The sequence below is a fragment of the Scyliorhinus torazame genome, chromosome 28, assembly GCF_047496885.1.
Source record: "Scyliorhinus torazame isolate Kashiwa2021f chromosome 28, sScyTor2.1, whole genome shotgun sequence".
Lineage (NCBI taxonomy): Eukaryota > Metazoa > Chordata > Chondrichthyes > Carcharhiniformes > Scyliorhinidae > Scyliorhinus > Scyliorhinus torazame.
This window is the reverse complement of record NC_092734.1, coordinates 28093997-28109260: the sequence shown is the minus strand read 5'-3', so window position 1 is coordinate 28109260 and position 15264 is coordinate 28093997. Positions and strand designations below refer to the sequence as shown.

Below are 15264 nucleotides of genomic sequence, written 5' to 3'. Positions count from 1 at the left end.
TGGAAAAAAGTTGTCCCCAACTAGTGATGTCTATGGCGTAGCTTTTCCTAGTTTTAACCTAGTGCTAAGTCCAGGGGATCTCCAGGCGATCAAGCAAGGCAAGCAGCTAATCATATTCAAGTATAGACACAGGCAACAAACCAGAAAGTCTTCTTCTACTGCAATTCTCTGCCTAACGTCAAGGGCCACCCAGGGGCAGGGCAATGAGGTGGTCCCTAGATCCACCACAGTCAGAACGATGATCAAAACCCCTGCTATTGGTATCAATCTGATCTACACCAGCTATTCAGCCAACTGACCCCCCCACCCCCCGCCACCCCGTCAAGCAGTCCGTGTTGCTGTGGCAACATTCACTTTTACATGCTGTAGTTGGAGCTATGCATAGTGATCACACAGGAGTCTCTCGCGCTCTCACTGACTGTCATTGGCATGCATTCGAAGCACATTCAGGATGATTAACATAGAATTTACAGCGCAGAAGGAGGCCACTCGGCCCATCAAGACTGCACCGGCTCAAGAGCACCCCACCCAAGGTCGACACCTCCACCCGATCCCCATAACCCAACACAAAGGGCAATTTTGAACACTAAGGGCAATTTATCATGGCCAATCCACCTAACCTGCACATCTTTGGACTGTGGGAGGAAACCGGAGCACCCGGAGGAAACCCACGCAGACACGGGGAGAACGTGCAGACTCCGCACAGACAGTGACCCAAGCCGGGAATCGAACCTGGGACCCTGGAGCTGTGAAACAACTGTGCTAACCACTGAGCTACCGTGCTGCCTACATCTTTCTTGGTCATCAAAGTTTGTGGTGGGACTTGAACCCAGAACTTCTGGTTCAGAGGCAGGAGCAAATCCCACTGCATGGGCGGCACGGTGGCACAGTGGTTAGCACGTTCTCGCCATGTCTGCATGGGTTTCCTCCGGGTGCTCCGGTTTTCTCCACAGTCCAAAGATGTGCAGGTTAGTTGGATTGGCCATGATAAATTGCCCCTTAGTATCCAGGGATGTGCGGGTTAAGTGGGGTATTGGGGTTGCAGGGATAGGGCGGGAGCCTGGGTAGGGTGCTCCTTCAGAGGGTCGGTGCAGACTCGATGGGCCGAATGGCCTCCTTCTGCACTGCAGGGATTCTAGGATTCTATGATTCACCACAAGACCTCCTAAGTTTGAAATAATAATCACGAATGCTCCATTTTCACTTTTAATTAAATTTTGCAGGGATTAAGGAAGATACTGAAATAACAGACTTTTAACAAAAATTGTATATTTTTAAAAAGTGATTTTTCTTATTGTACTAGAAAAATGTAATATTTCACAAATATGAATATTTTCAGGTCCAGTGAGGGTGTTCAGCAGCGAATATGAACTTAGGACAGTTAAAGAGCCAATTACACCTCATTCAACAAGGACTAACAAGCGACTTTACAGCAATACTAATGAAGGAAAAAGGAAACTCCTTGTCAGTTCAGTCACTTCTACTTGATTACTCTCCGGGTGGGACTTCAACTGAAGGCCATAAAATCACCACCAGTGCCGTCTGGAATTTCTCATTTACCTGAATGGGTTTGGCCTATATCCTGCACCTCTGCCCTCCCCCTTCCCCTCCCTCCCAAAACCATGATGGGATCCCCCTTTCCACCCCACCAGCCTCCGCAATCAATGGATCATCCTCCGCCATTTCCACCAGCTGCAGTATGAGGCCACCATCATCACCTCAACAGAATTCTGCACGGACTGCTCCATCCTACTCCACTCCTCCATCACTCTCAACTCTTCAGTCGCTTCCCATGACATCTTCCCTTGCAATCGGAGAAGATCTAACACCTGCCCCTTTACCTGCTCCCTACTCACCCTTCAGTATTCCCAAACACCCCTTTCAGGTGAACCAACATCTCAATGCAGCTGTGTCAATGTGGTCTGCTGTATTCACTGCTCCCAATGCGGTCCCCTCTACATTGAGGACACTAAACGCAGACTGGGTGACTACTTTGCGGAACACCTTCGCTCAGCCTGCAAGCGTGACCCCAGCCTTCCCATTGCTTTCCATTTTAACTCAGCACCATGCTCTCACACCTACAGGCCCCATCCTGGGCCTGCTGCAAAGCTCCAGTGAAGCCCAACGCAAATTGGAGGACAGCAGCTCATCTTCCGATTACAGCCCTCAACATTGAGTTCAATAACTTAAGACTGTGACCTTTCCCTTCTATTTTGATCTTTTTTTATATCCCAATCATGGTTAGTCCCGATACGAACAGCTCCCCCTCCCCCACTGGGCCATCTGTCACTTGTTCTTATGTTTTGCTTTCAATGAGCACTGACTTTTGTTCGTCCAGTAACACATTCTAATATCTTCCATTCATATAACTACCAGCATCTTCTCCTGCCATTGACACTTCCTCTGTCTTGTGACCTGCATATCTTTGTTGCAATCTCACCTAGCTCCCACCAATCACTGCTCCAGCTGCTACACCCCATCTTAGACAATATATAATCCACAAATGTTACTCGCCACTTGTAAGCCTCAGCCTGAATATTGCCCAGCTCTTGCTGCATTTGGACATGTACAGCTTCGGTATATGAGGCGTGGCAAATGGTGCTGAACATTGTGCAGTCATGAGCGAGCATCCCCGCTTTTGACCGTGTGATGGAAGGAAGGTCACTGATGAAGCGGTGTATTATTGATTGGCTGCTTCACTTCATGTCTCAGGTCTGACAGGGCATTGTGACTCGATGTAGAGCAGTGGACAGATTCTAACCATTTCCACGCCCCCACAAACAGCAATGGCATAATGGCCAGATAGTCTGTTCTTGTCATGTCGGTTTAGGGATAAATGTTGCCAATGACACTGGGGAGAACTTCCCTTGGCTTTGGGAAATTGGGCCACCGCATATTTCTTACATCTGCTCGAGCAGGAGGGGCATTTGATCCACCCGACGAGGCAGTGCAGCACTGTAATGCAGTGCTAGCCTTGAATTTTCAACTCAAGCCCGAGAGCGGGACTTGAACCTGGAATCTTGTGACTCAGAGGCACGGTTGCTACCGGTTGTGCCACAGCTGACAACCTCAACGAAAATACTCCAGCACACAAAAACGAAGCCAAAGTCTAAATGAACTAAACCTGAATAAAAATCTCGAAAGACTCTTCAGCTGCCTTCAATAGCTGTGGACCACCCATCCTGGATGGAAACATTTCAAGAGGGAGGTCTACACCATAGATGCCTCTGTATCAAACATCAGACCCACTAAAGGAAAACTGTTGGTGAGTAAGGCCACCACCAGCTTTGATTATCCAATTTTCTTCCCTTTGACCAAGGTGAAGAAAGAAATGCTTTCACCACGACTCAAAGCTGTCTGTCAAAAATGGAGTTCAAAGGCACAATTCGGCAAAGGTTTGATGGACAACTTGTTAATAAAACCTGAATAGGCCTGGGCTCAACCTCTTACCAAGTCATTTGAATATGTGTCTTTTTCAACTACACTGTGTGAACTCGGGCCTTTGAAACATTACACTAGTTTTTGATAGATTAGCCGTTCAGAGATAGCGGCGCATGTCTTCCTTTGTTGTGACATGCCACCAGCTTGAACTTTGACATCTCTCTTTCAGCCAACCTGAACCTGATGGGAGACTCCTTTTACAGATAAAGACATCAACTCCGCTCTGCACTTCGCCATCAAGGATTGGAGAGTTTTAATTATGAGGCGAGATAGGTTAAGCTGGGTTCTGTTTGTTTTTTGGAACAGAGGGGGGGTTGTGAAGAAACCTAACTGCAGAATCTAAAATGTTGAGGGGTCTGGATAGCGAGGAGAAAGGAAGGCCCTAAATCTCTTAGTTGAGGGGGGGGGGGGGGTGGGGGGGCGGATTCATTTAGGGTAACAGGTTTAGAAGGAATCAACAGGAAGTCATTGCCTAATCGTGTGGCGGGGCATAAACCCACGTTTTCTTTCTATAAATTTAGCGTACCCATTTTTTTTTTTGTCCAATTAAGCGGAAGTTTAGTGTGGCCAATCCACCCACCCTGCACATTTTTGGGCTGTGGGGGTGAGACCCACATAAACATGAGGGGAAAATGGAAACTCCACACGGACAGTGACTGGGGTCGGGGCCGGGATCGAATCTGGGTCTTTAGCGGTGTGAGGCAGCAGTACTAATGGGCACGAAGCCTCATAATATTGAAAATTCACTTGGATAGGCATATGAAACATCGCAACCTTCAAGGCTACGGAACAAGAGTTCAAAATTGGGATTGGGCTGGATGGTTATCAGTTGGACTCAATGGACTGAATGGCCTCTTTCTGTACCAAAAATGACTATGATTTATTTTGACAGTCAGAGGGCAACCATTAAATTCTTTATTGGCGAAAGGCTCTAGATTCTTTTCTTAAAATGTAGCACAGAGATTCTTATGGACTAAAATGATAAGGCTTCCGAATCATCTCTGTTTCTGGCAATTGGGTTGCAAAAGCACTGCACAGTCTCCTGGCTTCCCCTTACGTTTTGAAGCCTGATGTCCTCCTGGAAAGATTAACTCGGTCCTGCCTTATTTGCACCCAGGAACTGCTAGCTCCATGTCTGGCACTCAACCATCAGAGCACCTTAAATCACAGCAGCGATGGGTATCCTAACGGGATGGACAGGAACGAGGTGCGAAGAGGAGCACGAAAGATCAGTAGGGCAAGTTATGGACATCAGTGCGTCTGAAGAGGGACTTTGGCATTGAGGACAGGAACCAAACAGGAAAAAAGAGAGAGTATTAGTTGACAAATTGAAGGGAGTTGATTGGCATGATAGTCAGATCAAGGCACACAATGTATTTAAACCCACACGGTAGTACAGTATTAAACACTGCTGCCTCACAGCTCTAGGGCCCCAGGTTCGATTCCCGGCTTGGGTCACTGTCTGTGCGGAGTCTGCACGTTCCCCCCGTGTCCGCAAGGGTTTGCTCCGGGTGCTCCAGTTTCCTCCCACAAGTCCCGAAAGACGTGCTTGTTAGGTGGATTGGCCATGCTAAAATTGCCCCTTAGCGTCCAAAGGTTAGTTGGGGTTACTGGGTTACGGGAACCGGGTGGAGGTGTGGGCTTAAGTAGGGTGCTCTTTCAAGGTCCGGTGTAGACTCGGTGGGCCAAATGGCCTCCTTCTACACTGTAAATTCTATGATCTATGATCCTACATTGACAGTGCACACAGCCTAGTTACAACAAAGGAAACATTTCCTGATTGGTTTGACTTTACAGTAAGCAGTGCGTTCATAAGTTGGTGAACAAAAAAAAACCTGAATTCTATTTCCCATGATCAAACACATGAGTTTGGTGTGTAAGTTTCGCAATTGATAGTTCTTCACATTGGGTTAACAAGGCATGGGACAGTGCCCAGTGATGCAGATAGACAGCGCCGACTGCTACAGGGGTAACGTCAGAATGCAGGCAGCACTGATACACTGACAAAGCTTGCAACTATCCTTACATGCAGCTGTATTGGATCATTTTGATATATAATGTCCACCGGGGAATAATTCAATCCCGAAGACTGCATGAGCAAAAGGCCATCACAATTGTCACTGTACCATTGCTCATTTGTATCCTAACTTTATCTTTCAACACAAAAGATAAGAGGCAACAAAATTGCCACGCCACACAGTCGGCCCCCCGTTCAGTATTATTGAATTAATTGCATCTGAAGCTCGCATTTTCTGAAGAGGCAGTTTCCGTCTTATTTGCTCCACTCACCAATCTCAAGCGACACTTGGGTCACATCCAATGATGGCACCTCAGCTGAACCGAAACAGATTGGCTCCCGTTCAGAACCTTGTCACGGTCAGCGGTTTCCATTCTCGTCACCTTAACAACCGCGACCAGTTGGCTGACTCTCTTCCCACCACTCGCCTGGCCCCTTGCTCGATTAGTATCGCACGCCCCCCTCGGCGTGCCGGCGCGCAGAATGAGGGAGGCCCTTTTGGTGGCATGAACCACACTTTGGCAGAGCGAGAACAAATCTAATGGGTACTTGTCACTGAAGGACAACTTGCCTCATGTCCCTTCAGATTGGATATCCCTGGTCAGCCTTAGAACCGCACATTAGATTAAAGACATGTTAGTAATGCCTGTTTAAATTCAAGGCCATATCACTTCACCCTCTGACAGGAGCACAGCTGTGAGTGTGCCATGAGATGCCCAGACTTAAAGGACACTTTAGCTTCTGGTGATTGTAGACTGAAATGCATTTACATGATTATTTTTAGAAAATAGCCCTTCAAACCAATTCCGCAAATCCATGCTTTCAGCAGAGGTTGAACACACTGGATATTATGGAACGGTATTCCACACCCGTGGCGATTGACGTTGTCAGAGAATTACGGCTTCCGTAGCCCATTCTTTCAACTCGAACATTGAATATGAATTATAATTTAAAAATAGGCATCGCTAAGGCCAGTACGGTGGCGCATTGGTTAGGAGTGCACATCTCCAAAAACCTGTCCTGGTCCACCCACGTCGACGCTACCACCAAGAAAGCACAACAGCGCCGATACTTCCTCAGGAAACTAAGGAAATTTGGGATGTCCACATTAACTCTTACCAACTTTTACAGATGCACCATAGAAAGCATCCTATCGGGCTGCATCACAGCCTGGTATGGCAACTGCTCGGCCCAGGACCGCAAGAAACTACAGAGAGTCGTGAACACCGCCCAGTCCATCACACGAACCTGCCTCCCATCCATTGACTCCATCTACACCTCCCGCTGCCTGGGGAAAGCGGGCAGTATAATAAAAGATCCCTCCCACCCGGCTTACTCACTCTTCCAACTTCTTCCATCGGGCAGGAGATACAGAAGTCTGAGAACACGCACGGACAGACTCAAAAACAGCTTCTTCCCCACTGCCTGGGGAAAGCGGGCAGTATAATCAAAGATCCCTCCCACCCGGCTTACTCACTCTTCCAACTTCTTCCATCGGGCAGGAGATACAGAAGTCTGAGAACACGCATGAACAGACTCAAAAACAGCTTCTTCCCCACTGTCACCAGACTCCTAAATGACCCTCTTATGGACTGACTTCATTAACACTACACCCTGTATGCTTCATCCGATGCCAGTGCTTATGTAGTTACATTGTATATGTTGTGTTGCCCTATTATGTATTTTCTTTTATTCCCTTTTCTTCTCATGTACTTAATGATCTGTTGAGCAGCTCGCAGAAAAATACTTTTCACTGTACCTCGGTACACGTGACAATAAACAAATCCAATCCAATCCAATCCACTGCTGCTTCACGGCGCTGAGAACCCGGGTTCGATTCCGGTCCCGGGTCACTGTCCGTGTGGAGTTTGCACATTCTCCTCGTGTCTGCGTCGGTCTCACCCCACAACCCAAAGATGTGCAGGGTAGGTGGATTGGTCACGCTAAAGTGCCCCTTAATTGGGAAAAAAAGAATTGGGTCCCCTAAATAATTTTTAAAAACAATAAGCATGACTCAAAAATGGGGAAAGGTTTTTGCTGTGATAATGCTCGTTGTAATGTTCTGAGGGGGGGGGGGGGGGTTGAAAGAGTAGAGGCTGGCAGGCTGATTCCTCTGGCCTAGGCCTTGTGGAGATATTCTTTACTCCCATGTAGGACTGTGGGATCCTCTTCCACAGCCAGCATTGGGGTTTGGTTCACTGAGTATATTTGAGGCCGATTTAGAACATTCTTGATCCACAGGAGAGTCAAGGGTTATGGGGAAAGCAAAGGAGTTGAGGCCACAAACAGAAGCAGGCTCGAGGGGCCGAATGGGCCTACCCCTGCTGCTAATTCTTGTGTTTTTGTGTGAGGGTGAATGGCTTCCTCCTGCTCATATATTTTATCTCATGTAAGCTCATTTTAGATAAAAACATTTTAAAAATGACCAGTGACCCCTTTAGTCTCTGTCTTCTTTATACTCTTTTGATTTTTATGGAACTCTTACTATAATTAACTGATTTAATATAACACTTTTTATATATATTTAATGACTTGTCTTTCTCCCCTGTTTTTTGTTTCTACAATTTATTATTAGGTAGGATTTATTTTTCTCTGAAACTACAAAAGGGTCAGACGGTCAGTGCAGACTCGATGAGCTGAATGGTCTCCTTCTGTACTGTAAGGATTCTAGGAAGAGGTTAATTTTACCGGCCAACTGTTGGGAGTCCATCTTTAGCACAAATATCGCATCCAAAATGGGGTGTGCTGGGCAGTCATCGTTTCCGCGCCCCTGGGAAGCCCACGAAGAGTCCTTTGCGGCTTCTTCCCTCGGTGGTTCTGAATTTCTTAATTAATTAATTCTTCTGAATTAATTAATTGACAAATTCATTCTTAAGCAGAAAGGAGTCACGGGTCTTCAGCGATCACATCGCACTATTGACACGTTGATTTTTCGAATATGTGTGCTCTCAGGCAACATGGGTGCCAGCCCTCGCGATTTTAGAATCTTACAGTGGCGGGAAAGGCCATTCAGCCCAGCAGGACTCTCCTAGCTCCTCCCAACTTACCCCCAAACCCGGTTTTCTCTCCCCTATAAAACGAGCCCTCTTCAAATATATGTCAAATTGCATTTTGAAAGTTCCTATTAGACCATAAGATGTAGGCCATTCAGCCCATCGAGTCTGATCCAGCATTCAATGAGGTGATACTCCTCAACTGCACTTTCTCGCCTTATCCCCATGAACCTTGATTCCCTCACTGATTAAAAATCTGATTCCGTCACACTTATAGGCGCTACATTCCAGATTGGAATCTATGAGAAAGGATCCTCCCAATTTTTCTCACTAGATTTTTCCCCCAATTAATTTAAATTCATGACTTCGCGTTTCTTTGCATTGAAATGAAAGGCTACGAAAATCTTTGAGGGTCACAAAAGCCCCAACTTCCCATGCGAGAGGAATATACATCAAGAAATTCAGCCCTTACTACCAACCTTTATATTCACGGAGGGTAGTCCACCGACCTCATTAGTGTGGCTTTTCTCTAATTTAGTCAGACCATATGCAAATAGAGGGCGATGTTTTCTGCCCATTCACGCTGGCGGGATTCTTATGGCCCAGCCGACCGCACATCCCTGCCCCGGGCATCGCGGTGGTGAGGGGTGCGTTCAACGGGAAACCCGTTGACAAATGCGGGGCCAGCAGGTTCCGCCGTAGGCCACTGGCGAGCCACCTCTGCCGCTGCAGAACACGCCGTGGACAGGGAGGAAAATCCCGGCCAGCGAACGTTGGATTGTCCAGCCACGCTGGGTCATCCTGTCACAAGATCTTTAATCAGGAAATCTATAAGTACTTAACTACAAGCAATTCTGCTAAAAAAAAAAATGAAAGCAAGGCAATATCATTTGACGAGAATGGCAGAGTGACCATAAGACACAGGAGCAGAAGTAGACCATTCGGCCCATCGAATCTGCTCCGCAATTCAATGAGATCATGGCTGATCTGGTGTGATCCTCAACTCCACTTTCCCGCCTTATCAGCATAACCCTTAATTCCCTTACTGAAAAAATCTGTCTCTCTCAGCCTTGAACATACTTAACGACCCAGCCTCTACAGCTCTCTGCGGTAAAGAATTCCACAGATTCACTCCCCTCTGAGAGCTCCTCCTCATCTCTGTCTTAAATGAGTGACTCCCTTACTCTGAGATGATGCCCTCTGGTCCTAGACGCTCCCACAAGGGGAAACAACCTCTCAGCATCTACCCTGTCAAGCTCCCTGAGAATCCTATATGTCTCAATCAGGTCACCTCTCATTCTTCTGAACTCCAATGATTGCAGGTCCAACCTGCAGTGATATCATGGTTTTGTTGTAATTCGCCGACTGACCACTAGGAGTCTCACCAGTATATAAGTGAATGTTAAAGTCAGCTGACCTCAGACTGGCTGGAGGAAGTTGAAGAGAGAGGTTGCTTGGCATGATTTTACTGTTTTTCATCTGTTGTCTTGTATATAGTTTACCCACAGTTAATGTCAATAAATGGTTAAAACTTTAGCTACAAGTGTTCTTGTAATAAATCACGCCATCCGACAAGAACATTATACAACCTAGTTAACCTCTCCTCATGATAAATCCCTCCATTCCCAGGATCAACCTGGTGAACCTTCTCTTGACTGCCTCCAATGCCAGTATATCTTTCCTTAGTTAAAGGGACCAAAACTGTTCCCAGTATTCCACTGTGTATTGTTTCAGATCAATGCAAGACACTTAACTGTACCGCCTTCTATATCGCTCATCGTGGTGGTCAGCAACTCAGCTCATTGAGAGCAAATAAATGGCTCATGTTTGAAACAGGTAGCCTCTTTCCCGCATTTAACATATCTTTCATTTTCAGGGAGTAAAGTCAAATGTAGCGGACCTACATTTCAGGAACATTTAAACATGCTTCCCAAGCTAGGGCGTGGTTTTTTTTTTTTTACAGATGTTTAACATGTGGAGCAAAAGGTCTAAGTTTTGGTAACTGACCCTGTATCGTGAAAGGATTAATTGAACGGAAGGCGATAGCTATAATTTGGGGCTGTGATTGTGGTTGTAATAAATTGTGTTCGATGTAATGATAATAGAATCTTAATCTGCCTCACTGGAGGAGGAATCATCCTCCCAGGGAAATTGGTGGGCAGGTTGCTGAAATTTTAGGAAATTTCCATAAACCAAGAGAAGTTTGACAAAATATTTTAAATGTGGACGCATCTTATGTGGCTTTTCCTACTTTGCAAATAAGATCGCACAGAAGTTGTGCAAAGCATTTGCATTTTATTGTATCTCTGTTTAAAAATAAGAGGGTGTTCATTTAAGATGGAGATGAGGACAAATCTTTTAATTAATAATCTTTATTGTCACAAGTAGGCTTACATTAATACTGCAATGAAGTTACTGTGAAAAGCCCCGAGTCGCCACATTCTGGCGCCTGTTCGGTTACACAGAGGGAGAATTCAGATTGTCCAAATTGCCGAACAGCATGTCTTTCGGGACTATTTTTTAAATTTAAAGTACCCAATTTTTTTTTTTTTCCAATTAAGGGGCAATTTAGCGTGGCCAATTCACCTACCCTGCACATCTTTGGGTTGTGGGGGTGAAACCCACGCAGACACGGGGAGAATGTGCAAACTCCACACCGCCAGTGACCCAGGGCCGGGTTTTGAACCCGGGTCCTCAGCGCCGCAGTCCCAGTGCTATCCACTGCGCCGCATTCCGCCCTACGTCTTTCGGGACTTGTGGGAAGAAACCGGAGCACCCGGAGGAAACACACGCAGTCACGGGAAAACGTGCAGACTCCTGTTATGGGCCAGGGTTTAGAGAACCCCAAAGTGTATCATGGAGTTCACCTGACCCACAACCTTTAATAGATTGTGGTATGGGGAGCACACGGCCCACTCTACAGGTGTGGTACAGCAGAAATGGAAAAGTATTTTTTGAAGCAAAACAATGTTTATTCTATGAACTCAAGTTAACCTTTTTAAAACATAGTGAAAATCTTAGCAACCATTAATTCAATACAACCCCCAAAGAATCCAACACTAAGTAATCCTTAAGCTGTCCTTTTAACATCCATAAGACTTAAAAAATAACTTTTAACAGAAGCACATCAGGTTGATGTCACTACTGAGAGCAGTTATTAGTTTTAAATCACCAAAGGATCGATTTACAGTCTTTAGATTACAGAGAGAGAGAGACTAATACCCCTTCTGACTGTGACTGCAGCTATCCAGCTCTGAAAACAAAACTAAAACACACCCTGCAGCAAACAACCTAAAACGAAAGTAAAAAGCTGACAGACAGCCCAGCCACACTCTGACAAACACCCATTTCTTAAAGGTACTCTCACACGACACTACGGACAGACAGTGACCCAAGCCGGGAATTGAACCTTGGACCCGGGCGCTGTGAAGCATCAGTGCTAACCACTGTGCTACCATGTATTTGTGAGCTACAGGCCCCAGCGAGAATTGAACTCGCAACCCCTGGTTTACAAGACCAGTGCTCTAACCACCGAGCTATGGAGCCACCTACAACTTTTCTTTCAGGGAGTCCTGAGTCTCTGGAACTCTCTTCTTCAAAAAGGCAGTGGAAGCAGAATTCTTGAATATCTTTACGGCAGATTGATTGTTGTTGAACAGAACTATAGAGCAGGGGTTTCTGAGGAAACACACACTCCGAAGATATTGTCCATGCGTCTAAACAGCTGCGGCTGGATTCTCCTTTCCTAAGACTAAGAGTTGACACTGGGGCACGATTCGTGGACTTCCACGTCAACAAACGTTGCGCCGCACCTGGACCGATTCGGCGACCGTTCAGGGTCTAGCCGCGGCTCCAGGTGGAACATAATCGATTCCAATGAGAAATAGTGCGGGGTTCGCCAAATTCGCGATTGACATTTGGGACGCTGACAAGCTGCAGCTGCATATCAGCACTCCACTCCCCGCACGCACGCAACCCAGCCAAGGAGATGGCACTGGTTGCACTGGAGCGCACCCATCCTGCTGATGGATTGGCTGGGGCCAGAGGGTATCTAGGGGGGTGCTCTGGAGGGACACCCATATGACTTGAGGCCCTGTGCGCAGTCAGTGATGTGCACAGCCACCTGGCTGCCTTCGGCAATGGTACTCCGTGCCCGTCCACCCCAACCCCACACACCACCTCCTGGCCACCCCTCCCTACTCTCCCTGGCCCTGGCAGCATCCCCCCCCCCGGCCAGCGGCACAACTGTCCACACACTATAGCGATGTTGGACAGCCCCTCTCCCTCCCTCAGCAGCCATGCCGCCTGTTTCACGGCTTTTAAAAGCATAAGTGGACCTCACCGTCAGGAATCCTCCCCAGTAGAGGTAGAGAAATGTGGAGGCCCACGAGCATACTCGGTCAGGCCCGCTAATGATGTGCCAACGGCGCTTACTGTTCGTGCGGAGTGGAACGCATTGACGCTGCTATTGGGGCACCGGAGAATTGCGATTTGCCGCGAAAGCAGCGGCCGCTGCGATTTCGACCTCAAAACCGATTCTCCGCCCAATCGCGCTTCCCGATTCCGGCATCAGCCGTCGGGGACATCCCGCTCCTGGGGTACAAGCGCTTGCAAGGTGACTGTTCATCTGCCGCTCACTCTGACATACCATAAATTCCTTAAGAGGCTCCAGCTGTTCCAGCTGCTGTCGAAGGTTTCCAATGAGAGCCTCCAGGTTCGCTCCGGAGTACTTGCTGCCCACTGGAGTCTTCACCACAGGCCAACTGATCAACTCAAACTCTGACACCATGGGCTTGCCTAATGGAGGTAGAGAGAGACACACACAGCTTGGTGAAGTATGAAAGCAAGTCCGCATCAGGACGGGCTCAGGCATCGAATTCCATTCTAGATAGCAGCAAATTAGTTTTACCCTTCCCTTTTCAATCGATACGCTTTCAATTCACAATCACAAATCTTACCTAACCATCCAAATATTTCTACCCCCTTTAGTCAGTTGGATCATGTAAAGAGAACACAGTGACTTATCTAGAAATGAAAAGAAAAGACTTCCAAGAAGCAGAAATTGTGTTTAGGTGGTGCCATGTTACACTTCTTACAAACACCTGATAATGTTTTCTACACGGGCCCTCATATTCCTCCTGTCCTCTCCTTGTTTGGGTGCAGACAAAGCAGATCTGAATGTGACCGCTGACCCATGCAGTCAAAAACATCTCTGGGACCATCTCACTTCCCGGCAAGGCCTTGTGAAAGGGGGAATGGAGCCTGAGTCAACAGCACAAACAGGCCTGTGACTGCAGGCCCTGGCTGATGGGTTGGAGCCATCTGCTTCTCCTCCAGGAGGGACTCCAAGGCTCCGAGGCCTGAAGACACGGGGCATCCCTGTGGAGTAAACCTTTCTCATCAAAAAAGCCAGCACCGTCCGTCCTTGAAGCACTTCCTCAGTCGGGCCACACTGGGCCGTCAGCCTGGAGAATGGACTCGGGCCTTTGGAGTGAGGCTTGGATCTCTGCCCTTCTGACTCAGAGGTGGTCACAAATCCATGGCTGACACCAGTAACCTGATTGATAGATGAGGCACGAAAGGTATCGCTACAGACGACAAGAAGGTGGACAGGATCTGGAGGTAAAGTGGTAGGAAAGTTCGATGAGGCCTGAAATCCTGCTCTATCAAGAGTCCAGCTAAGTGTCCGCAAAATGCACTCGGTGAGAATTAACCCTGAACCATTAACGGACTTTGCTTGCAGACTTAATATTAACAACAGCACATGTGTAACGCATAAAACGAACAACGATAACACTTCCTTGCAGCAAATTCTGACTGACAGCAATTTTAGCGTAAGGTTTTCTGGCACAGAACCCATTTTCTTTTCTAATGGAGCCACAGCTGGTCTTTTAGGGCCAGCGTTACAAATCTTTCCCGTAAACAGTGCCTGGACGGGAAGGCCTGTTGTCCCGAGGCTCACCTGTAGGGGGAGCAGGTACTCTGCACGAGGAGCGAGGTCTGTCCTCATCACTGCTCCAGCCATCGGAATTGTATTCTGCCTCGTCATCTTCGTACGCCCCCCCTGATTGACTCTGGCGGCGGCTCGCCGAGCTTTAAAATAAAAGCAGATTGAATGGCCGACTTCCCCGCGTTTCGCCCGCACAAAGTTCATAACTTATTGGCCTTGCACGTGGTTTCAAAGCGATTAAGGGTTTCCCTTTGCCGGAATGGAGCAAAGTTCTTACTGCATTGTGGTGGTTCCCTCTGCATAATAATTCTTTTAAAAAGTACCAGAATAACGCAGCCCATGTGTTTCTGTAAAAGGAGGAAGCTGGTTTCAGTGAAACAAAAGGTGACAAGGAAGCCATCGGGTCAGTGCAACATCCCTTCCCCCCCCCCACAAAAAAAAACTGGTTGTCTTAAGTCCACGAAGGAATGAATTTAGGGGCACGATCCCACGGCCAGGTTCAGCCGGAAAAGCAGCTCGCCGCGCTGCGGCGTGGCCGCTAAAAGCCGGGAGACCCCGCTCCCGGGATCTATCCGGCTCGCAACGCATCGCGAGAACCGTAACGACTTCGCGAGACGTTGCGATGTAAATCCTGCCCGTTGTGGGCGGGGTCACTCTCTTGCAGATCTGCATATTGGAGCGAGTCCCATTCTATTATGCAGACTTCCCAGGTACCTGAGGCTTTGGGATTCATCCCCTTCGCCTCAAGAGGCCTCGGGCGAGCGCCGTTCAGCACTATTCCCCACAAACAGGGATCAGATGGAACGGCACTTGTGCGGGTCTCCCAGGGGATCGGAGGCCTCCGGCAGCATGCCCTCTGAGCA

The 15264-nt window shown here is 47.6% G+C and overlaps 1 protein-coding gene and 1 non-coding gene across 5 annotated transcripts in view; both read right to left on the bottom strand.

Annotated features, from left to right (window-relative positions):
* Positions 1-15264, bottom strand: part of ptpn20 (protein tyrosine phosphatase non-receptor type 20) — a 402784-nt gene that overhangs the window by 30284 nt on the left and 357236 nt on the right. For all 4 annotated transcript variants that reach the window (XM_072491743.1, XM_072491746.1, XM_072491744.1 and 1 more), the window contains 2 exons: positions 14414-14544; positions 13100-13248 (listed from right to left, as the gene is read on the bottom strand). In XM_072491743.1, the coding sequence (XP_072347844.1) occupies positions 13100-13248; positions 14414-14544 (280 nt within the window). The remainder of the gene's footprint in view (positions 1-13099; positions 13249-14413; positions 14545-15264) is intronic.
* Positions 11925-11997, bottom strand: trnat-ugu (transfer RNA threonine (anticodon UGU)). Its single transcript has one exon. It is a non-coding gene; the product is annotated as a tRNA-Thr (tRNA).